This window comes from Palaemon carinicauda, chromosome 27, assembly GCF_036898095.1.
Source record: "Palaemon carinicauda isolate YSFRI2023 chromosome 27, ASM3689809v2, whole genome shotgun sequence".
NCBI lineage: Eukaryota > Metazoa > Arthropoda > Malacostraca > Decapoda > Palaemonidae > Palaemon > Palaemon carinicauda.
In genome coordinates, this window is record NC_090751.1 from 83,780,040 (window position 1) to 83,805,461 (window position 25,422).

The 25,422-nt window shown below is 34.1% G+C and overlaps 1 protein-coding gene across 2 annotated transcripts in view; it reads right to left on the reverse strand.

Annotated features, from left to right (window-relative positions):
* The window catches only part of LOC137620779 (uncharacterized), a 650,311-nt gene that overhangs the window by 420,107 nt on the left and 204,782 nt on the right, over positions 1–25,422 (reverse strand). For both annotated transcript variants that reach the window (XM_068351207.1, XM_068351206.1), the window contains exon 21: positions 16,093–17,238. In XM_068351207.1, coding sequence (XP_068207308.1) covers positions 16,093–17,238 — 1,146 coding nt within the window. The remainder of the gene's footprint in view (positions 1–16,092; positions 17,239–25,422) is intronic.

A 25,422-nucleotide genomic window follows, 5' to 3' on the forward strand; every position in this document is an offset into this window, starting at 1 on the left:
ACAATTTTGACTGGTCCTAAATTGGAAAAATAATGCCCAGGATGTACACGCTTTGAGTATATAAATATTCCCGGGATATTTGATTTTCTTAGATTCTAGTTTAAAACTTTAAAGGTTACTCATGAATGGCAAAGGCAAGGGACAGCACAATGTTTGGAGAGCATTAGGCAATGACTGTTAATGACTCAGCATGTAGACCTACAGGCTACACTTCCCTAACTTACAAGGATGGTGAGGTTGCACACACTACTAGAAACTATTGAACCTGAGTGGATCTCGCACCGCAGCCCAACAGATTGTCAGACAGGACCTTTTCTAATAGCCTATCATTACCCTTCCCAATTATACGACATCACTTGAAAGATATGTACAGAATCAATATACGTCAGGGAATTCTAATGATATACCACATTCCAAGTGACATAATGAGTGTAAGATAATTAAGTCATGGGGACATTGAACTGGCAACATTTTTAAATTGATATATAGATGTATGTGCAGAGAGAGAGAGAGAGAGAGAGAGAGAGAGAGAGAGAGAGAGAGGGTGGAGTGTCCATCTAAACCAAAGTTTTCAATAAATAAAAAAGGAAATACAAAGTAATCCCACAAAACAAATCTTAATTGGTTCGTAGCTAACATCAATTACCTGTGATTCTTCATCTCTAGTTCCTAGGTACCCAGGTTATTTAGTCATCGTGGTAAAATGAAGGACAAAACAACAAAACTATAAAAGTTGAGTGACACAATAACGGCTTATGTGAACAGTGCGCCGTTGCCAGAAAAGATTAGGTAAGACCATAATCATCAACGTATACAGGTTTGTTAAAAATAAAAAACATAATCTTTATCTGAGCGAACAATCAAACATTCGAATTATGTAAACAGAATGTACAGATTATTCCATATTTACTGAGTCGTAATAAAGTACACGCAACACTTCATACTGAAAAATTACTGGAACCAGATATAGTAACAACTCCATGACACACATACACACACACACACACACACACACACACACACATATATATATATATATATTCTTAATATCTGGATTCTCTCTACCTCGGGATCCGAGACCCAAGGGGGAATGAACTTTATGTTGATAACTTCTGGTTTCCACGGAATTGAACCCGGACCCAAGAAACTGATGTTCCAGTGAATTTAACCACAGTTTCTTGGGCCCGGGTTCAATTCCCTGGAAAACCAGAGTTACCAACATAAAGTTAATTTCCCCTTGCGTCTCGGATCCCGAGGTAGAGAGAATCCAGATATTAAGAGGTATATATATATATATATATATATGTATATATATATATATATACATATATATATATATATATATACATATATATATATACACATATTTATATGTATAAAGATAAATACAAAAAATTTATAAATATATATGTATATATACATATAATATATATATATATATATATATATACACATATTTATATGTATAAATATAAATATAAAAAATTTATAAATATATATGTATATATACATAAAAAATATATATATATATATATATATGTATATATATATATATGTGTGTGTGTGTGTGTGTACATATATATATATCGATATATATACATATACATATATATATATATATATATATATAATATAATTACGCCAAATTACTTCACGACAAGAGGTGCTTCATTACTAATAGCGATACTAGTCACGGGCTAAATCATTCTTCAACAGTTAAATAATAAATAATCTTAGGACATTGCCACTTCTTTCACCTACACCAAAAGTTCATCAATTATCGTTTGTTAAAGTACTCGGGGACGATTTCTAAGACCGAGTTTAATCCTGAACTATCACTCCCAACCAGTGTCTGCTGGAGTAAAGATAATGGGCGTGGGGCGAACAAGGTCACACCTGAAAAATTGCTTGGTAATCACAAAGCTCTATTTAGTTGGCAACAATTGTAAAAGCAAGACTAAGTGCATATATGAGTATATATATATATATATATATATGTATATATATACATACATATATATATATATATATATATATGTATATATATATATATATATATACATATATATATATATATATATACATATATATATATATATACATGTGTGTGTGTGTTTATGTCTAAAAAGGTGTAAAAGTAATTCCTGAATTATCGCAAACGTGCGATGGTTTGAGAAGTAACAACATGAAATGAAACAATGATAACTCTCAACAACCTATCTCTCACAAGTCAACAGCTGTGGTACCAAGTTATTTCATCGGGATCATCGAAAAGATATCTACGTACCACAGCATCAGTAATCAAATTCATCTCCAGGAGAATAATCACCTTGGTCTTATCGTGTAAATTAAGCGAGAGGCAATGGCCAATGTACAGTAAATCCACAACACTTTGGCAGACGTTTGGACACGCTACCCCGTGCCAAATTATCGCCAAAATGACTTCCAATTGCAAAAAGATGTGAGCAATTCTTCTGCAAAGTCATTGGCATGCTTCTTTTTATAAGTGATATTTCCCAATGAATAAATGGTTATTACGAAACCAAATCTGTCTCTAAATTCAAAAGAAATAAATAATCCTATTAAAATAACATAAAATTAATTAAACCTGTCTCCATAAGTCAAGTTACAAGAGATTATTATTATTATTATTATTATTATCATTATTATTATTATTATTATTATTATTATTATTATTATTATTATTATTATTATTATTATTATTATTATTATTATTATTAGCTACTCGACAAGTCTAGTTGGAAAAGCATGAAGCTATAAGAACAAGGGAAGGGAACCAGGAAATAATAATAAACTACACGAAAAGTAGTAAACAATTGAAATAACATTTTAAGAACAGCAACAACATGAAAATACATCTTTCATAAATAAAGTATAACGAGACTTGCGTTGCTCTAAATGCTCGGTCAAAAAAATCCTTTTTTTCTAATCCCATTACCAAGGTTAGTCACAGCTGAGGACGAGGGAGGGAGAGCGAATGTAAAGAAAAAAAAAGTAAATAAAGGAAGAGCAACAAACCTCTGAGCATTCTAAGAGAGACTTTGGAGAAGGCAAATGTTTAGGACAGCCTGCAAGTCCCTCTAAACACCAACATTCTTGACAAGAGAGAACACGCATTGCCACAGTTCTCTAAGCACTTCCTCCAAGAGATGTTTTCTTAAAACAACCGTGCAATATTGACATTTGCAATTGTGCAAGAGATGGTTCCATTCACCCGCCAGAAGGGCAAAATGTCTCGACCCATCTGCAGAATATTAGGATAGATAATATCATTACCTGCGCCAACGAAGTTGGAAGGAGGTTATGTTTTCGCCCCTATTTTTGTGTTTGTGTGTGTGTTGTTTGTGAACAGCCTCCTGGTCACAATTTTAATCGGAGAGTAATGAAACTTGCAGGTATTAACTAATATGTAAAAATCTGGAAATATTAAATTTTGGAAGGCCAAAGTCAAAGGTCAAGGTCAAGCAAAATGTCCAATTCACGTAGCGTAATCAGGCATAACTTTGGACATCCTCATCACACATACTCCAAACTTGGGTCATATTCGAGTGTATGAAAATATACGCCAATTATTACATGTTAAGATCAAAGGTCAAGGTCAAGGTAGAGCAAAAGTTCGAGAAATAAGCTGCCGCGTCGGAGGTCTATGCTCTACTGAGTGTCCCTCTAGAGTCTAGTTATTACTGTATTACTAGCTATGCTACGACCCTAGTCGGAAAAACAGTATACTCCAAGCCCAAGGGCTCTAATAGGGAAAGTAACACATTGAGAAAAAGAAATAAATAAACTACATAGCCTATAAGAAGTAATGAATAAAAAATATAAAATATTTCATGATAAGTAACAACGCTAATATGGATCTGTCATATATAAACTACGAAGAGAGACTCGTGTTAACCTATTCAACATACATAAAAACATTTGCTGCAAGTGTGAAATTCAAAATAACATTAAAAGTTCTAAAAAAAAACCAGGCACTGCAATAACAATTCTGCAGCATGTAAACAGGTGAAACATATCTCAAGGAAATTATAGAAATAATGGCATATCAGATAAATTACGGAAACATACATCAGAATATATGAGGCAGTTTTCAACAAAGTTATTTAAAATATACATATAAAAAAAAAACAAAGTGAAAAAAACTGGGAATAACGTTTTCAGTCTTCACACATTTTCCCCCTTTTGGCCCATAAACCACCAATAACAGCTTTCGCCCATTTTTTATCAACATCTCCCCAACCTTCTTCGCAGGGCGTGAAACTGTAGACAGGTCTTTATGGCCTCCCTTATGCTGCGGTAATGTATGGGAGGATTTTTTTCCTTTCACGGATGGTTGGGGAGTCGATTGGGGATTGAAATGCGATGTGTCTTTCCTTCACATTTTACTTGAATGATCTCAAGACTAATCACACTCGAGTGGCACTCGCAAGGTATGGCACTTTGATGTACCCACAGGGAAACCAGCTGCGGACTTCCCCTCAGTCTGGTAACACTCGGGAGAAGTTAATCGGTTATTGGTAAACAATAGTGAACACAATAATAGTCAAGAAGCACCTGTCAATTCAAAGCTAGAACTTGCTTCCTGGGGGTCGAGCGAGGAAGTGCCAAGGCATACGTTCCTCCAACCCCTTCTTGTTCCTTTTTTTCTTTTTTTTATTGCTAGTGGCACCGGGCACGCTAGAAGAAGGGGGAGTGGAGGATTTTGGCAGCCAGCCCCAAGTACAGCCAGACCAATACCATTTTCCCAAGACCAGTTACTATCTACCTAAGTCTTGTTGCTTGTCTTTTCAAACAACCAGACTTTAATCAAGGCTTTGCTTAAATCAATGACATGCATCTATCTCTCTCCTATCTTTCAGAAGAGTAAAAACAATTGTTTAGGTTGTAAGCAAAACACAGCCACTGGGTACCCAACCAATTCAAGGTGAGAGGTAACGTCAATCAGATTAAATCAAAATTGAAACATTTCATTACGAGATATAAACAAAGTTGTTTTTGAAAAAATAAAAATTGATAAATGCAAGATCTATACGTTTTTAATATTACTAACACAGGAAAACAACTCTCAACGTTCTCTAGAGATTAAGAATATAACAGGGCACCACATGAAGGAGATATTTGATAGAATTCAAGTCCAAATATTAGTAACTTGAAGTGATAGATTATTCAAGTGTAATGTTGATTGTGATTATAATTGAAAGAAAGTGGCACTCGTGAAAATTTTGTATCTAGTAATAATCTTATGAAGAAGGCGCAAACCAGTCTCCTGAGTTTGCTACTACAAAATATTTTATGGTGTCATTTTAAATTACCTAACACCACCTAACGTCTTATTAACCTCTGTTTAACTTTTAATAAATATCACTCTGAATGATTTTAATACTCTTGACATCTAAATTAACTGATTGATAAGGCTTGTTCATAAAATCCGTGCCGGATGATAGACAATAACATGTTATTGGATCTAACCCCCCCTCTCTCTCTCTCTCTCTCTCTCTCTCTCTCTCTCTCTCTCTCTCTCTCTCTCTCTCTCTCCAAGAACAACATCAACACGGTTGCCTGACACTTAAAGTAATTCGTTTGCTAGCCACCTTTATCCAGAAAACCTTTCACGTCTCTGATGTTCTTGCGCCTTGGCATTGAATTATCTATCGTTCCTTTGATCTTTCTCTCTTACCTTTTTTTTTAATATAGATATTTATCTTTATTTTAAGAAAAGTTTAATTATCGAAAGAACGGAAGGGCGCCATTTCAATCCACGGGTATCGAAAAGACCAGAAGGCCGTTATATGAAAATTTCAGGTTTCCATTCTTAAATATACAGTATGTATATAAACATCTATCTATCTATCTATCTATCTATATATATATATATATATATATATATATATATATATATATGTGTGTGTGTGTGTGTGTGTGTGTGTGTATGTGTGATCATGTATGTATGTCTGTACGTATATATATATATATATATATATAATATATGTGTGTGTGTGTGTGTGTGCGCGTGTGGTTGCTTATGTATGTATGTATGTCTTTATATACATACACACATAAACACACATACACACATACATATATATATATATATATATATATATATATATGTGTGTGTGTGTGTGTGTGTGTGTGTGTGTGCGTGTTGTGTGTGTACGTCCAGGTTTCACGCATCTCTAGGAATAATGCTACTTTCTCAAACCCTTTCTTTTGACGACAACAGACCTAGAGACCTAGCAAACATGGGCCAAGCGCTGCCCGACATAAACTGGATATAAATTTCTATCTATTTGGATAACTCGCAAAAAAAAAAAAAAATACACCAATACTAATTAACAGACTGAATAAAGTCATCAGTCGTTGCAACAAAGAAGGTCACAATGAGCTTTGTCCAAATTTACGTTCAGAACCTTCCTCCAAACGGGTCTGTTTTTCCTTCAGCTTAAATTACGTCAAGCTTATTTACACCAGAGTGTATTTTCTCTTCACCAAACCGAGGAAATTCTCGCACTTTCGTTGTCCCAACTTCGCTTAAAGGGGGTGGCGTGCCGCCGAGACTCATTTCTTTCTCTTGCTGCATCTCGGGCCTTGCCACCAGCAATCACTGTTGCTTCATTGTTTTCGCCAATGATTTACATGGTTTTATTTTTCTAGTGAAATCTTGAGTATAATAATAATAATAATAATAATAATAATAATAATAATAATAATAATAATAATAATAATAATCATCATCATCATCTATAAGCTTTTCTTTTCTAGTGAAATCTTCAATAGCATATTATTATTATTATTATTATTATTATTATTATTATTATTATTATTATTATTATTATTATTATTATTATTAGCTAAGAGTTTGAAAAGCAGGATCCTATAAGCCCACAGGGCTTCAACTGGAAAATATAGCCCGGTGAGGAAAGGAAACAAGGGAATATATTGTATATGAAAAGTAAGGAATAAAGAATGTAAAATACCTTAGGATCATTAACGTCAAAATAGCTGTGTCATACATAAACAATGAAGAGAGAACCTTGTCAACGTGTTCAACGTAAAAACATTCGCTGCATTTTTTAACTTTATTTCCACTAATGGTCTATTCGTCGTAATCAATATTTTAATTGTGACTAAGGAATTTTGATCAATTTTCATGCAATTTACGAGCTAAATGGTTGAGTTTAAGGGTTACTCTTTATTAAGTACACATATTGGCAATAAATCCAGTGACCTTTAAAACGTATTCAATTACAGAAACAAATTAAAATAGGAATTGACTTTAAATTATAGAAAAAAAAATCAAAATGCACAAACTCAATATTTCTCGGGAAAGAATAATGAAAGGAAAAAATCGTTTAACAGGCTAAAATAATCCCGAAAAAAAGTGTTGACTATCGTTCATTAAGAAAGTGTCTTTTTATAGCTTATACATAAAATATCTGTTTTAATGCTGTTGATGTTTTTAAAATATTATACCCTAATGGTTCATTACTTCTTATATTGTTTATTTATTTCCTTTCCTCACGGTTATTTTTCCCTGTTGAAGCCTTTGGGCTAATAGCATCTTGCTTTCCCAACTAGGGATGTAGCTTAGCTAGTTTTAATAATAATAATAATAATAATAATAATAATAATAATAATAATAATAATAATAATAATAATAATAATAATGCTGTTCACGGGGGGAAATCTTGTGGCAGTAGTGGAAGACAATAGCGTTACTTTGATATATGTAACCTATATACAAAGAAATATTTGATATACTGCATGATACTAACTTAAATATTTTGTATACTATATTAAATACTTCTCATTTAGTTTATTTTCTTTCGTAATTGGGCTATTTTTTCTTGTTGGAGCCTTTGGGCTTGTAGCATCTGGTTTTTTAAATAGGGTTGTAGCTTTGTTAATAATAATAATAATAATAATAATAATAATAATAATAATAATAATTATAATAATAATAACAATTACAACTGTTCAAATCAACCAGCTTCGAATCATCAAAGCCTTAAAACTATTCAATAACTTACTCATTTTCTAGTCTAGATACTTCTTTATACTATTAAGAAATAGATATTGATCATCCATACCCATCCGTATTTCAAAATAAGAAAAAATATTAAATAAATCAATATTTGTAAGACTTCCTCGCCTTTGCGCCAACAACAACAACAGCCACCAGAGGCCGTTTTTATCACGCCCCTGTTTGTGCAGCCGTGTCATTCAGCGAAATTTCTTCGGGTGTTGAAATATCGACAGGTGTGGTGCCGTCGGTGTTTCAAAACAGATGCACCAAATTGCCAAATACAGCCGCTGTTGTGACGTATCACGACAGCTGAATCGTGTGCAACGGATTGCGAGTCTGGGTTAGTTGCATTCTTTCAGTTAAGTTTTGATCTACGGTATCAATACGAAGGCGAATTTGCTAAGACAAACAGTTAGACCTCATTAAATTTCCCAGAGAGAGAGAGAGAGAGAGAGAGAGAGAGAGAGAGAGAGAGAGAGAGAGAGAGAGAGATGCTTTCATAATTCGTTTAGACATACAGTAGGTGAATATGAACTTTATTCTTGAAAGGGGAGACGATTATTAGGCAATTTGAAATTACAATACAAAATTAAACAATAGAATTTAAACTTTAAAGGCCACTCATGAATGGCAGACGCAAGGGACAGTGACATTACCCTATCAAGCAGAACAATGCCCTACAGACTGACCATATATAAAATACATGTGATCAGCGCCCAAGCCAATCCCCCCCCCCAGCCAAGCTAGGACCAAGGAGGGCCAGGTAATGGCTGCTGATTACTCAGAAGATAGACCTATAGGCTGCCCCAAACACCTCATCCTTAGCTCACAGAGATGGTGAGGTTGCAGCGATAAAAGAACTAACGTGTTTGAGCAGGACTCGAACCACAGTCTGGCGTTCACCAGTCAGGGACGTACCACATCAGCCACCTTTGGAAGACTTTACTATACGCTAAGGAAGAATATCTATAAATCGGTAGTAGGACAGAATGCCTAACGACATAATACCTAAGGACAAAATGACTATTTCCTCAACACGGACAAAATGCCTAATATACAAAATGCCTAATGGACAAAACGCCTTTCAGGCAAAATTGTCTTATCTAGCATTTTTAAATAAATTATTCGCGATTAGTAAAGAATATACAGTTAAAATCCATATAACTAGCCAACAAGCTGCTGTTCATTTTATTTAGCATTTATAAATAAATTATTTGAGATTAGTAAAGATCATATAGTTAAAACCCATATAACTACCCAACAAGCTGTTGTTCATTTTACTTTTTTTTGCACTTTGAAAGGCAGAAGAAACTTACACTTCTTTTCCTCAAAATAAATTTCTTTATCAATCATTTCAATTTTTGTGAGAAACCATTCATTCCAAAATGAAAATCATCACTAGTAACAAAGGAGGAAAAAAAACTAATATTTAAAGGATATGCATACATCGTTAACAGGAGAAAAGAAAGACGTACATATCGGAGGTGTGAAAAAACGTGCTTTGTGTAGTGCCAGTATAATCACTTGTAATAAATTAAACGGAAAAAACTCGAACAATCATTCGCCTCCACCAGACGAAGAACGCATGAGTGCTTTAGAAGTTATGGAAAATATGAAAGATCTATGGGTCATGATCACTATATGTATATAAATTTACCATTTACAACCAATGGACTCTTAGCATATCGATCCCCAATGTTATTGGACATAATCTAAATTGCAAGTTTAAAGGTCGCTCATGAATGGCAGAACGAAAGGACAGGACAGGGCAATGTCCTAGAAAGACTGATAAGCGCCCAAGCCCCTCTCCATCAAGCTAGGCCCAGGGATGACCAGGCAATGGCTGCTGATGACTTAGCAGGTAGACCTATATGCACTCTCAAAATCCCCCGTGCCTAGCTCACAAAGAAGGTGAGGTTGCATGCTCTAACAGAAACTATCAATCTTGAGCAAAGGCTCGATCTCCTGTCCAGCTGATTGACTGGCAGGGACGTCTAACAAACGGATTGATGATTATAACTAGAAGGGCCCTCAGTAGAGCGCAGACCTCCGCCGCGGCAAATTATTTCTTGGCGTGGATTTTCATAAACTGTAATAAGAACCAAGTTTGAAATCTTTGTGACAAAGATGTCCAAACCAAAGGCTGATTTACGTGAATTGGGCATTTTGCTTGATTGTGACCTTTGACCTTGACCTTCCAAAATTTAATCATTTCCAGCTTTTTGAATAACACTTAATCCCTACAACTTCCATTATTCTAATATCAAAATTGTGGCCAGGAAACTGTTCACAACAAATACACAAACAGGGGCGAAAACATAACCTCTAACTAACTTCGTTGGCGGAGGTAATGAAATTAATTGTCTGTAACTAAACTATTAATTCCCCCAAAAATATTTTGTGACCAGTATTCGACAAATGCAGAGTACTTAACATTCTTTTTGTTAAGTCCCTCTGATATCGGCAATCATGTATACAAACACAAACTAAATCATCTCTGTTGACAAAACCTCACCCCAGAAACTTGCGTAAACAAAGGTGACAAGACGATCAAACGTCACAAAAACACGATGACGAACAAACATGCTTATAAGCAAACATACGGGAAACAGAATAAGCTGACATTAACTGAATATATATGTCATTTTCATGTTGACTCATTACTGAATTCCTTTCACAAACGATAAGCAAACTCCATCATGGCAATGACATTGATCAGGATAGAACGAAGTTCCAAGACAATCAAGATCTTAATAGTCAAGACAATCACCATAATCCTGATGTTGAATATCAAGTTTAAGACTAGAGACAATCAAGATCTTAATAATCATGACAATCGAAATCTTAATAATCAAAACAATCAAGATCTTAGTAATTAAGACATTGGAAATGTTAGTAATCAAGAAAATCAAGATCAAAACTAAAGAAAACCAAGATCTTGACAAAAAGACAAACTAGATCTTAGTAATTGAGACATTCAAAATCTTAATAATTAAAAAAAATCAAGATCAAAACTAAAGAAAACCAAGATCTTGACAAAAACACACCCTAGATCTTAGTAATCAAGACAATCAAGATCTTAATAATAAAAACAATCAACATAACCAAGATACTGAATATCAAGACCAAGACTAAACACAATCAAGATTTTAATTATAAGACAACCAAAATCTTAATAATCAAGACAATCAAGACCTTAGTAATTAAGACAATTGAGATCTTAATAATCAAGACAATCATGATGTTGAAAATCAAAATCAAGACTAAATATAATCAAAATAAGGACTAAAGGTAATCAAAATCTTAATAATCAATAATCAAGACAATCAAGAACTTAATATTTACGACAATCAAGATAATCATGATGTTGACAATCAAGATCAAGCTAAAGACAATCAAGGTCTTGACAAAAAGATATTCTAGATCTTAATAACCAAGATCTTCAAGATCTTAACAATCAAAACAATCAAGATGTTGAATATCAAGATTAAGACTAAAGGCAATCAAGTTCTTGACAATAAAGGCAGTCAAGCACTTAATAATCAAGACGATCAAGATCTTAATAATTAAGACAATCAATATCTAGATAACCAAGACAATCAAGATATTAGCAATTAAGACAATCAAGAGCTTAATAATCTAGACTATCAAGAGCTTAGTAATTAAGAAAATGAAGATCTTGATAATCAACATAATCAAAATGTTGACAATCAAGATCAGGACCACCAAAATCTTAATAATTAAGACAACTAATATCTTAATAATCAAGACAATCAAGACCTTAGTAATCAAGACAATCGCGATCTTAATAAACAAGGCAATCATGATGTTGACAATCAAGACTAAAGACAGCAAAGATCTTGATAAAAAAGACAATCAAGATCTTGATAATAAAGGCAATCAAGATCAAAACAATAAAATTCTTATCAATCAAGGTGTTGATTATCAACATAATCAAGACAATCAAGAAGTTGGCTATCTAGATAATCAAGATCTTGACCATTAAGACAATTAAGATCAAGATGTTGACAATCAAGGCCATGATAATAAACACAATTAAGATCTTCCCAATACAGATAATCAAGATCAAGACAATATAGACAATCAAGATCAAGATAAACAAGATATTTAGCCTAGAATTTACTATTGCGAGAAAAAGAGATGAACGTCCAAGGTGTTTCTTGGAATGGGCAACATTATAAATTTAGGCCTACTGATAGGCTGAGGAATTTCAACATGACACTGACGTTAAAAAATATGAAGTCTAAAAAAATGCGTCAAAAAACCTTGAACATCTACGACCACCCAAGAGATGTGTTCTAATGAGGCACGGGAAATATATAAAATTTATCTATATTATTGATACTCAAATTCTTATTTTCGAATGATCTTTAGTGCCTTTTCACACATTTAACCTTTATTTCTACTTTGTTGTCCCATCCACATAGTAATATATAATAAAATAATTTTTAAACAAAAGTCATTTCAAAATCCCTCTCTACTTGAAAAACATCAAAGTCAATTAACAAAATTTTTTTAAAACTTTCTCTAAACAATGGGCTTCGAAAACTAACCGTCAGATAATGAATACAAAACTTTCTAGTTTTCTGTAAGCGTATATGACGATAAACCACATATTATTTATATATATATATATATATATATATATATATATATATATATATATATATATATATATATATATATATATATATATATATATATATATATATATATATATATATATATATATATATATATATATATATATATATATATATATATATATATATATATATATATATATACATGCATACACGTCTCTCTCTCTCTCTCTCTCTCTCTCTCTCTCTCTCTCTCTCTCTCTCTCTCTCGCTTGATTTATTGCCTGCCGAATGTATATTCTGAAACTTTTTGTTTGTTTCTTTTATTGTTCCAGTATATATTATATGCACAGTGTATGTATAAACATATATATATATATATATATATATATATATATATATATATATATATATATATATATATATATATACATATATACACATATTATAGAGAGAGAGAGAGAGAGAGAGAGAGAGAGAGAGAGAGAGAGAGAATGTTTACATGATTAGAAATCCCAAATTTTTCATTAAGGAACCCCAAACAATCGAAATAAAATCGACCTCTATGTCAGTTTCGTCAATTTCACACAACGCCAATAGTCCCGAGTTCACGAACACGTTCCCTTTAAAACTAAATGAAAAACAAACAGATAAATTCTTCCACGATTGATGAACCAAACTAATCAATTATATCTTTTATTCCAGTTTAATTTGTCCCTAATTAAAAAAAATGAAATATTCATATTCAGATGCGTTCGAAAATAGTTGCTCTGTCACTACTACTGCTTAATAAAACTACGAGAATTTGTCAGGTTTAAAATAGAATTCAGATGCATATAGCTAGCTATAACGATGAGGTGGATATTAGGTACTATTGAAATTGCGTAATAAAAATAACAACAACAGTGACCATTATTCTTTGTGACATTAAACGGTTTTATGTTTATGAAAGCTTCAATCAAAAGGAGAGATTAATTTCCTCAAAAATTCTTGATATTTACTATCATTATTACGATTGCTGGCTGAGCTACAACTCTAATTGGAAAAGCGGACTGTTGCAAGGCCACTTGCTTCTAAAGGGAAAGCAGCTTAGTGCGGAAAGGAAACCGAGAAGTACCGAATAAGGTGTGTATATATATATATATATATATATATATATATATATATATATATATATATATATATATGAAAAATAAAAAAGTATTACAAAATATATTAAATGGGAGACTTTTGGAGAGACCCGTGAACATCCATTGCGACTTATAAGTATAAAATACATTCTGAGTTGAAGTTCCTTCTAGTGAAAGACATGTCATCCTCTCTCTCTCTCTCTCTCTCTCTCTCTCTCTCTCTCTCTCTCTCTCTCTCTCTCTCTCTCTCATCCTCAACAGTAAACTTACCTGCATTGGACACATTCCCTTCCACAGCTGATTAATGTGATCCGCTCACTTTAATGTGCTTTCGCCCCATGAACCAATAACTATAAATCAATTCGCGTCTCATTTCTCCATATCCTTCGTTCTCCCGAGGTACAGGGAGGATACGAAGAGGGGGAGGAGATAACAGAGAAGAATAAAAAGATAAAAATGTGTAACAAAGGAAGGGCAACGAGTCGAGTAGTATATACAGTTCTAGTTTCAATTTACCAAGAAAAGACTACAATATATGTTTTCTTTATATATTATTAAACATATGGCTTTTTTATATCTTTAGAAAAATATACATCTAGAAATGTATAATCTGTGATATCTACTTGTATAATCTTTAAACTATATTCGAAAACCTTACAACCAACTGTTTCAAGTGTAAATATTCATGCCCCGAACATACTGCTTCCTCCTGTCTGGTGTAATACTACGAACGTCTGTTTCCGATTCCCAGCATCTGTGCTACATCTGGCTAAGATCATCTAAAATCTTCATCTGTATTTTATTGAAACTTTTTTAATTATTTCGATCTTAAACAATAGTTAAACCAAAGCATAATAAAGAGTTTTAATAAGCAATTGCTTATGATTTTGCTGATTGCAAGTAATTACAACGTAATTGAATTAACTATGGGGCCCTGTCTTCATGTAACAAAACATGAGAGAGAGAGAGAGAGAGAGAGAGAGAGAGAGAGAGAGAGAGAGAGAGAATTATCATTTATAAAGGCATATACAAACATCATCTTGTTAAATGCAAACCACACACGAACCAAATTGGGACATTTAAAAAAAAAAAGACAAAAAAAAAAAAACTAGGCAAAGCTCACCTTGACCTGAGCGTGGAAGCTGCACGAGTCTTACCTGAAAAGCAAGACAGAAATCATTACAACTCGAGGATTCAGAAATCAATGAGAAAACCTATTGCGTAACGCTGATCCCTGATGCGAAATCTCATCATTATAAGTGATGTTGCTATTCATTTTCATCCCTCGGGAGTCATAGTGATTCGAATCTGAGATTGTAACTCCTTGCTCAATCATTAATCTGAGAGATACTGACTGGGACTTGAATCCTTACTGATAAATTTAATAGCCTTAGTTTCTAATTAATTTTGCAATGGTAATTCCATGGGGATCTTTGCGTAATGTGATAAGGATTATTCGTAAAGAAAAATATTACTTTAAGTATTGATACATTTAGAAGAGTTGGAAGACCCATACCTACATGGCTGAGAACTAAGAAGCGTGAAGTAGATGATGATGAATGTAGAAGTATTGAATTGAAAGCTCAAGATAGGGACGACTGGCAAAATCTAACCGAGCCCCTTTACGACAATAGGCGTAGGAGGTGATAATGATGATGATTGATGCATCAGTGATGATGGCTATACTTAATATTATATGATATTGAACTCAATGCTTGTGCTGTATCTCATGAGGGAAATCTTACAAATGAAGAAAGTTTGTTAATAAGTCAGATTAAACCATCGATTCCCTTCCTTTATATTTTTGTTTTGAATCATGTGAATGTTTATAATTTAACATCTATTTCTTTATTTCCTTCCCTCATCGTCCTATTTTTTTCCTGTTGGAGCCCCTCGGCTTATAGCATCTTGCTTTTCCGACTAGTGTTGTAGATTAGGTAATAATAATAATAATAATAATAATAATAATAATAATAATAATAATAATAATAATAATAATAATAATAATAATAATAATAATAATAACATAAGAAATATGAGGATAACCGACGTTTGCCAACAAAAAAAAGAAAAACTTGATTATTAAATTTTTTCTCACTTCAAATTATACCTCGATATGGTTTGTACATTTTATACACTTACCACACATCCCTTACTAATAAAAAAAAAAAAACATTGATAAAACAACAGCACAGAGTACTAACAGTAATATCAGACAGGAAAGAATATATATAAAATTTTAGATTTGGTTTTCGAAACTCTATATTGTTATTTTAGCAATAAATTTCAAGCAAAAAAACACCCTCACCTTGTTGCGAATTGAGGACCACGTCCGACCCAAGATGGCGCTCATCCCTTGCGGAAGAGAGGTCCCCTTCGCTTGAAGATGCACGGAGGGAATCGGTACCATTGTCGTCTTCCTTAACAAGAAACTTCGCACTGACGGTCTCTATCGAGGCGAAGTCTTCTGGTCTCACACCAGTTTCGCACCGGGAGGAAACACTGAGGTCAAAGATCGGCTTTTGTTCATCTAGAGAGCCCTTCTCTCCGGTCCTTTCAGGTAAAGGCCTCTGACTACTGGAAGCTGTCTGTTGGCTTTCTAGTAAATGGCTAAATGGTTCACTTTCGTTTTTTAGGTTTACCTGTCTCTGTGTGGTACCGCTTAAGCTGTCAATCTCTGCTTCCTTTGAGGGCTGTTCCCGGCTAATCCTTAAAGGTGGGGTCTTTTTACCAGAACATTTGGTAAAATCGAAGACACCCACCAAGTGCTTGCCATCTTCTAAACTGACGAAAGAATCGTTCAAGGAAGGTACCTCTTCCTCAGCAGTTCGATCCCTTATCAAGGTTGCCTTAGAAGTCGATTCACGGCGATCAACGAAATTAAACGTAGCGAGAGACGTGATGCCTCCGTAAACACTAACGAAAGAGTCGCCAAAGCTATCGGGTTGTTCGTCCGAGTTTTTTACGTACAGGTTGTCAGGGCTTCCTCTTTCTAAGAAGTTAAACGTTCCAACAACGTTGCGAGTCCTTGCAGCTTCTACAGACTGTAAATCGGGTCCCATATCGTCCACAACCTCCTCATCACTATCATTATTTGTGACACGGTATTTAGAAGAAGGGTCAACGTTTTGCACTTTTTTATCATCGCTAAAACTTCCATATATAATTTTCGAACTAACCAAAGCACACGTTCTTTTCTCATTGTTCTCATCCCCAGTAATTTTCTGATTGAAATCTTTCTCCATTTCGCCTAAACACGGGACTCCTTTTTCTGTAGTTTCCCCTTTAAACAAAACCAGTTCCGTTTTCTGTAAACTCTTAAGCGTAGTGGAAAATTGATATTCTGGTTTTCTTTCCTTTTCTAAAGACCAAGAGATCTCCCGAAATTCGGAAGTCGGGCTCGAGGACGACGACGAATCACTAGCACCATCGTACATCATACATGACGATGGGTCTGTGGAAAGAAAGAAAAAGAAGTGAGAATATCCGATAACATAAAAATTACAATAAAATAAACACCGGAAATTAAATTACCGTACTATTTACAATTGGTAAACAATACCGAAATTTTGGAAAAAAATCCTACAGCCTCATGAAAAAAGCTATATTGGATTATCTAAAATTTACAATAAAACCAAAATATGGACACACAAAAACCATCCATCTCAAAAGATTTGTACAAAGCATCAGAAAGTTCTGGTTTAGGCCGACACCGATTAAAATAAAGTTGCTATACCAACTCTAAATTCCGTCTGATGCCACATCTAAAATTCTTACCTCTACTAAAGAAAGTACCTTGTATCTATGTAGGAATGCATAAGTATATACTCTATATAAACACACACACACACACACACACATATATATATATATATATATATATATATATATAGAGAGAGAGAGAGAGAGAGAGAGAGAGAGAGAGAGAGAGAGAGAGAGAGAGAGAGAGAGAGAGAGAGAGAGAGAGTACAAATTGTACAAATTCCTACCGCATTCGTTAACAGTTTTCGTCCAAATATTGATGAATATTTTTTTCGAACTTTGAATTACAACAAAGTATCCTAACATTAACCAACAAATTTCCAGCACTGGAATTTTTTAATATACCATTATAAAACTTGTTTTCTCTCTCTCTCTCTCTCTCTCTCTCTCTCTCTCTCTCTCTCTCTCTCTCTCTCTCTCTATATATATATATATATATATATATATATATATATATATATATATATATATATATATACTATATATATATACATATATATAAATATTTTACTGATTAAGAAAGTACATAAAAGCAAAAGATTATGACAACGAACACAGACAGATGAATTCAAATAAAGAATCAACTAGAGGGGCACTCAGTAGAGCGCAGACCTCCTACCCGGCATCTTATTTCTTGACCTTTTGCTCGACCTTTACCTTTGACCTTAACATGTATTAATTGGCGTTGATTTTTAAACACTACTCAAATATGTACCAAGTTTGAAGTCACTGTGAAAACGATGTCCAAACTTATTGCTGATTATGTGAACTGAACATTTTCCTTGACCGTGACCTTGGCCTTCCAAACTTTAATCATTTGCAGATTTTTACATTCAAATTAATCCCTGCAAGTTCCATTACTCTACAATTAAAATTGTCGCCAAGAAGCTGTTTACAAAAACACACACACAAACAAACACACAAACAGCGGGTAAAACATAATCTCACTCCAACTTCGTTGGCAGAAGTAATAAGATCATTTCGTTATCCTAAGCATCCGGAATCAACATTTTCGACTTAACGGTGTGGAATAAAATCTTCAATATTAATAAACAATCACAACGAAATAATCTGACACAAAACACAATTTCACTTTCAAAAGAAATATCTTCCATCACTTAAATAACTTTTATATTAAGTTTGAAAAATAAAAGTTTGATAAAGGTAGTATTGATGAAGGAAATATAGGCCATATGCCTGGGGAGGCCATTCATTGCTTCAACTTGCATGTAAATGTCCGGGAAACTTAAAAATATATGTTTCCTTTATATAATCAATAAAATCAAGTAAGGTGTTGAGAACAGAATGTATTTCAGTACTCTAAAACCAGAGATGTTCTGTTATTAACTGATTGTTTTTAAACATAACAAGTCTTGAAATCATTTCTAGTATCCCCGAGAAATCTGGTATCTCATACTACTGTGCAAAAGAGTTTTGTAGTACCAGGGATATTGAAAACACGAGTTGCAATTTGTTTATATATATATATATATATATATATATATATATATATATATATATATATATATATATATATATATATATATATATATATATATATATATATATATATATATAAAAGGGACAGCCATTTGCCTAAGATAATGAAAAATATGGACCACAATTACAACGTAATGTTTTTAGCCACAAGAATGATGCAAGGTAAAAGGACTCCATAATTGAATCTATATTAGTTTCCCTAAAAGTTTCAATCGTTTTCTCTGGAGCATGTTAAGTAAGACAACCCATAACCGTTTTCTATTACAATGCCGTAGGTAAATATTACCAGAAATAGTTTGAAAATGAATGATATTCGACATTGCAGAGTATGGTTTTCTCAGGACATTACAGAAATCTTTTGCACATTATCTATAAATACATAAAGGTATAACACTGCTCTTCATACATAATGGAATTAGAAACAGGCATGAAATTCCAACGATAGTTTATATAATGGATTTGTGCCAAAAATGACGTCAGTCAGCCGAGTTTGAATACAAGATTCTCTCAATAATATCACTGTCTTTATTACAAAATGTTTACTAACAACTAACTTAACATACCATTTCAAATTATTTAAATATTGTTGGTAGGTGGTACTATTCCTTTAAAGCCCCTTGAAATATACAGGGAATCTTACAAAAGGAATAACGAGTGTTTTGTATCCAACATGAACACCAGGATTATAATTCCAAGTGTTCTTAGAATGCTATCCTCATTTCATAAAGTTAAGTAATAAGTTTTGAACATTTTACTGCAACCATTCTTGTCTCCTATGTACATGATCTCGCAAGCATTAGAGTATAATCAATCGAGCTTGAAGGAAGGCGCTTTACTTTTCATTTTTGACAATAGCGGGGTACGAGCATTGAATACTGTTCCTATCTGGCCTAATATAAGAGAATAAACGAGATTGACATAAAGTAACATTTAACAATGATAGAAAAAATCATCAGCCACATCAAAAATAAGCAATTCAGACAATAATAAAGGGCAACAGATGCTAAGGGTGGATCTAAATCTTGAAGTCAGAGACAGGGAAAACCAATTCTCGAACCGAGAAATCTAAGGACTGCTTTCTACAGAGTAAATAGGTGTATCAAGTGGCCTTGGCTGTTATGCGGCTGACTGTGACACGCATGATTTTTTCAAATCAAAGGAATAATGGATAGATTAGCACCTCAAAAAAAAAAAGGAGACAAAAGGGATAACACAATAATTATCTGGCCAGCCTAGGAGAGAAGGATTTGAGGTTACCAAATAGATATACCATGTTCTCTTGAGAAAATGAAGAATGGATCAGAAGCTATAACAGGATGCCAAGTAGAATTAGATTTACTGTGGCAAAGGAGTCAAGCCAAAAGCAGGAAGCATTTCTAACAGCCTTGTACTACACTACTAAATGTGTTATAAATAGAAAGAGCAACAAATAAATATTCTCTTCAGTCCAGCAGAGATTCTGACCAAACATCGACTCGATAATAAAGAACGCCCTTAGAAGATCTTGTCTTGTGGAAGCCATACTGGATACCTGAAAGAGAAGAGCTACATTCAAGTTGCGTGATGAGGCAAGAGATAAGCAAAGCTTCAAATGCGTTAGTGATCATGAGTTAAAAGCAACAATATAATAGTTTAAGAAGCTGCAGCCCCATTCTTTTCTTTGGAGGAGGATGAACCAGTTACTAATTGAGGAAGAATAGTTGCAAAAATAAATTACTAAGAGACAAGAATCACTACAAGAACCCAGCATAGGGGGTGCAAGCCAGCAGAACTCTATGCCAGTCCCAAGCCCAGGTAAATGGTGAAGGTTGGTAGCAGTAAAGGCATCAGATTGTAGAAATTTTGCCAAAACCATGAACAGCCAGAAACAGTTATCAGTAGAAGGTTAGGGAATACGCCTCTCATGTAACGCATGGAGGCCTCGCCTAACTTTCCCGATAAATGGACAAGGCCGACCGTATCAAAGACGGGTGCAGCTAAATAAGCAAGTTCAAATAATAATAATTGGAACAATGAACGTAGGCAACATGAATTGTCGAAGAAGGGAAATGGCAGATGTCATGGAGAGAAAGAGGGTGGACATTTTGTGTGTGTAGGAAACAAGATGTTGCGGGAATAATGCAAAGCGCATACTGGCAATGGCTATAAGGTGCTATATAGCAGAGCTGGTGAAACAGGAAGAAGTGGTGTAGGGATTCTCATCGGTAAAGAAATGAAAGGAAAAGTGAGAGAATAATGAAAGTAAGGTCGTGTTATGGTGGACATATTTTGAATGTAGTAAGTGCATATGCACCACAGACCGAGTATAGTGAAGAGGCGAAAAATGAGTTCTGGAGAGATATAGATGAAGTCATGACAACAACAGAGTGAGAAGAAAGGCTAATTATGGGAGAAGGCTTGAATGGAGACATTGGGGGCAACCGGGAAAACATTAGTAAAATACATGGAGGACATGGCATGGGAGAAATGAACGATGATAGAGAATTTATAACAGACTTTGCAGTAGAAATTGACATGATAATTAACAACACCTTTTTCACAAATGATGACTGTGTGACCTATAGTAGTGGGGGAAGACAAACACAAATAGATTTTTTAATGTACAGGACCAATTTAACAAAAGTAAAGCATTTTTATGTCATTAAAGGAGAGTGTGTTAGCAGACACCATAGGCAAGGATTGTCAGATCTCTTGATAAGACGAGTTGGAATGGGGAAAAAGATAAAGTGATGAAGATTAGAACACCAAGCAATTAGAGAGATATTTAAGGAAGCAGTTCTTAGGGGGCATCAGATTGGCAGATGTGAACATCTGGTGGACAGGAAATAGGGCAATGATCCTTAAAAGAGCAGAAGAATTATTGGGGAAGACATCTAGGAGAGAACCACCAAATGAGAAAGAGAGCTTGTGGTGGAACCCTAACACCCAAGATAAGATAAAGAAGAAAAAAAGAAGCAGGAGTAGCCTAAGACAGGAATCAATCTGAGAAAAATAAGATAGCTTGGAAAATTGCAAATAAAAACTCTAAAAGGGCAGTAGCACAGGCAAAAGCAGTGGCAATGGATAAGCTCTATGAATACTTAGAAACAGCTGAAGGCCAAAATAGAATGCACAAGACAGCAAAAGCAAGAGATAAATAACCAAAGGATCTAACACAGACAGATTAAGGACAAAAAGGGAAGTTTTATCAAAAGAGGAAAGCATAATAGCTAGATGGAAGGAGTGTTCTGTAGAGTTACTAACTGAGAAAAAAAAAAACCAGAACAATAATAAGAGATGGAAACCCTCAAGAAAGATTAGTTTAGGATATCAGCAGAGAAGAGATTAAGAAGGCACTGGACAAAAGCAAGAAGGGGGAAAGCTGTGGGGCCTTTTGGAATACGAGCTGAAGTGAGAAAGTGTTCAAGAGAGGAGGCCATAGACATCCGGTGGGATTTAATAACCAAGATGTATTACCAATAAAAAATTTCAGACATGTGGATAAATAGGCAAATGGTCCCGATCTACAAAATGAAGGGTGATGTGCAGGAGTGTGGGAACTACAGAGGAATTAAGATATCACATACAAGTTAAATAATTGAGAGGATTATGGAAGGAAGATTGAGAATGAAAACCACTATTTGCGAAGAACAATATAGTTTTATGCCAGGGAAGAGTTCAGTTGATGCAATATTTGCACTATAAGGCAGACAGTAGATATGGAGAGAAACAGAGAGGGCTACATTTGAAGTTTATTAATTTAGAAAAGGTATATGATAGGGTACTTAGGCAGTAAGCGTGGATGTGCTTGAGAGGAAAGAATTTCTGAAAAATAATGAAAGATATGTATGCACAGACAACCAGGTAAGTAAGAAGCACTGTTGGAACTACAGAGAAGTTTACGATGAAAGTTGGTATCCACCAGGGTTCAGTCCTTAGTCCCTTCGTGTTTGATATTTTGATGGATGTTATAACATCGGAAGTTAGAGAAGAGGTACCATGGAGCACGATGTTTACTGATGAGATTGTGTTGACTAATCTAACAAGAGAAAGTGTCCACTCAAGCTAGAAAGATGGAGAGAGCTTGAGAGTAGAGGCTTTAAAAGAGGCTTGAGAGTAGAGGCAGAATATAAGTGGACATCTGGAAAGGAATGGTAGGGAACAGTAAAATTAGGCCAAGAAGGCATAAAGGGGGTAGGGTCCTTCAAATATCTTGAGCAAAAATGGAAACCTTGATGCAGAAGTCAGTTATAGAATTCAGTGTGCATGGATGAACTGGAGAAAATTATCAGGTATACTTTGTGATAAGAAAAGTTTTATAAAAGTGCTGTTAAACCACCCATGTTCTGTGGGGGGAGATATTTGGCCAATAAAAACAGAGCAAGAATGAACACAGGAAGATGCCGATATGAAAACGCTGAGGTGGATGTGTGGTGTCACAAAAAAAGATAACATCCGGAATGAATTGATCAGGGGGATAGTCAAATTATTAGAGGTTTCAAAGAAAGCTCAGGAAAGAAGACTGAAATGGTTTGGTCATGACATGAGGAGAGAAGATTAACATATATGTAAAAGGGTTATGAACATGGAGGTGGAGGGCAGAAGGAGGGGAGGGTCAAAATTCCGGTGGAAAGCTAAATTATGGAATGACATGAAGGTAAAGGGCCTAAGAGAACAAGATGTACAGGACAGAGGAAGATAGAGTAGGCCGACTAGAAATAGTAACCTCATATAGAAATGGGAGGAGAAGAAGAAGAATGACCACAGGCATGAAATTGTTTGATAGTTAATAACTTTTGAGGATCACACTGGAACGTACACCAAACCAGCTAGAATTCTAGTCTGAAAAGGATGCACAAATAAAAAGAGGCTCATAAGCATAAAGGCACATGAAAAGAGGAGCAGAGTAACAACATTAAGAAAATCAAAATCACCGAGAGATGAATTAGCATAGAAATTATTTGGTATGCGTTTCTAAAAAAGAAAAAAAAAAAACACCAGATCCACGAAGAAGGAAGCTAAAACTGGATTTGAGCAATTTTAAAATTTATAAGTATAAGGCATGATATTTTTTTTTCAGAAGAATATGAAATTAAGTACAGAATCTTGTCCATTCAATACAGACATAAGTCAGGAGTAAAAGAACTCACATGTGAAAAAAAAACAACGAAATTTGTATATCTGAGGACCATTATCAATAGAAACAAGAACTAGAAAAATATATTTTAAATAGATGATGATAGATTAAACATACTTAATTATTGTACCTCTTCAAATAGAAAATCAACAAAAACGAGGAGACAAGAGTGGAAAAAAAATTCATTTAGTTAATTATGAGATTACAGCATCAGTATGGTCCTCATCTGCGGGGTTATCAGCACTAAAATATGCTTTATCACTGGAACCCTATCTCATGGTAAGCACACTTTAGTATACTACTTCTATCTAAAAAGAAAATTGACGGGTTAAGAAAGCAAGTTGAATTTGAAGTTTGGTGAAAAAAAACGGAATGATGTCTAAAACAGGCGCGGATCTGAGGCATTCGTTAATATATGCGTTGAAATCTCGCATAACTATTTCTATCAATACTAGCCAAACTAAAACACGGGTTGAAAAAGCGGAATGCTTCAAGTCCAAAGGACTACAACAGGGAAAGCGGCCCAGTGTGGAGAGGAAATAAGGAAATAAACTATATATATTAATAAATACACAAAATAAAAATGAGAGTAAGAGATTCAGAAAATATATTCTGTTATTAAGAAGAAGAAGAAGAAAAAAAAAAAAACAGATTCGAGATCCACAAGTCTAGCATAAGTACATTATAATGTGGTTAATCACTGTTACAAAGAAGAAAGTACTATACAGTAGTGGGGCTGGCAGGTGCTTAGGGAAGCTACGAGACTGAAAAGATCTACCAAGAGGAGACTGGAAGAAGGAAAGATCAGGTGACTTCGCATGATAGAAGACTAGCATCAAAGACCCAATGATTTGAAATACATAAAAATGACCAAAGTATCTATAAATGCATCAGTCATAAATAAAACAATGCAAATTTATTACTAATTATTTAAAGGATAGTCCAAATTCAACAGAGATCATTATAGTCTAGATTGCTCATCAGAAAAAATTGATAGGCCAATTTCTCACATCTCATCCTTGTCCCTATTATGATTTTTGTAGAGCACTGATTAAAACCCAGAATATCAATCTTCTGAGTGTCATCAGATAATAAAGGAGAAATCTCGTCTTCAAGTAGTGGACTGTACATTGTTCAATTACAGTGAAAAGCAATGAAAATACATGCATGTTCTGTATTTACATATATGATAATTGTGCCATAATCAGAAAAATCTCGAGTAAATTAATAAATTCTGAGTCATGCAAAACAAAAATCTGT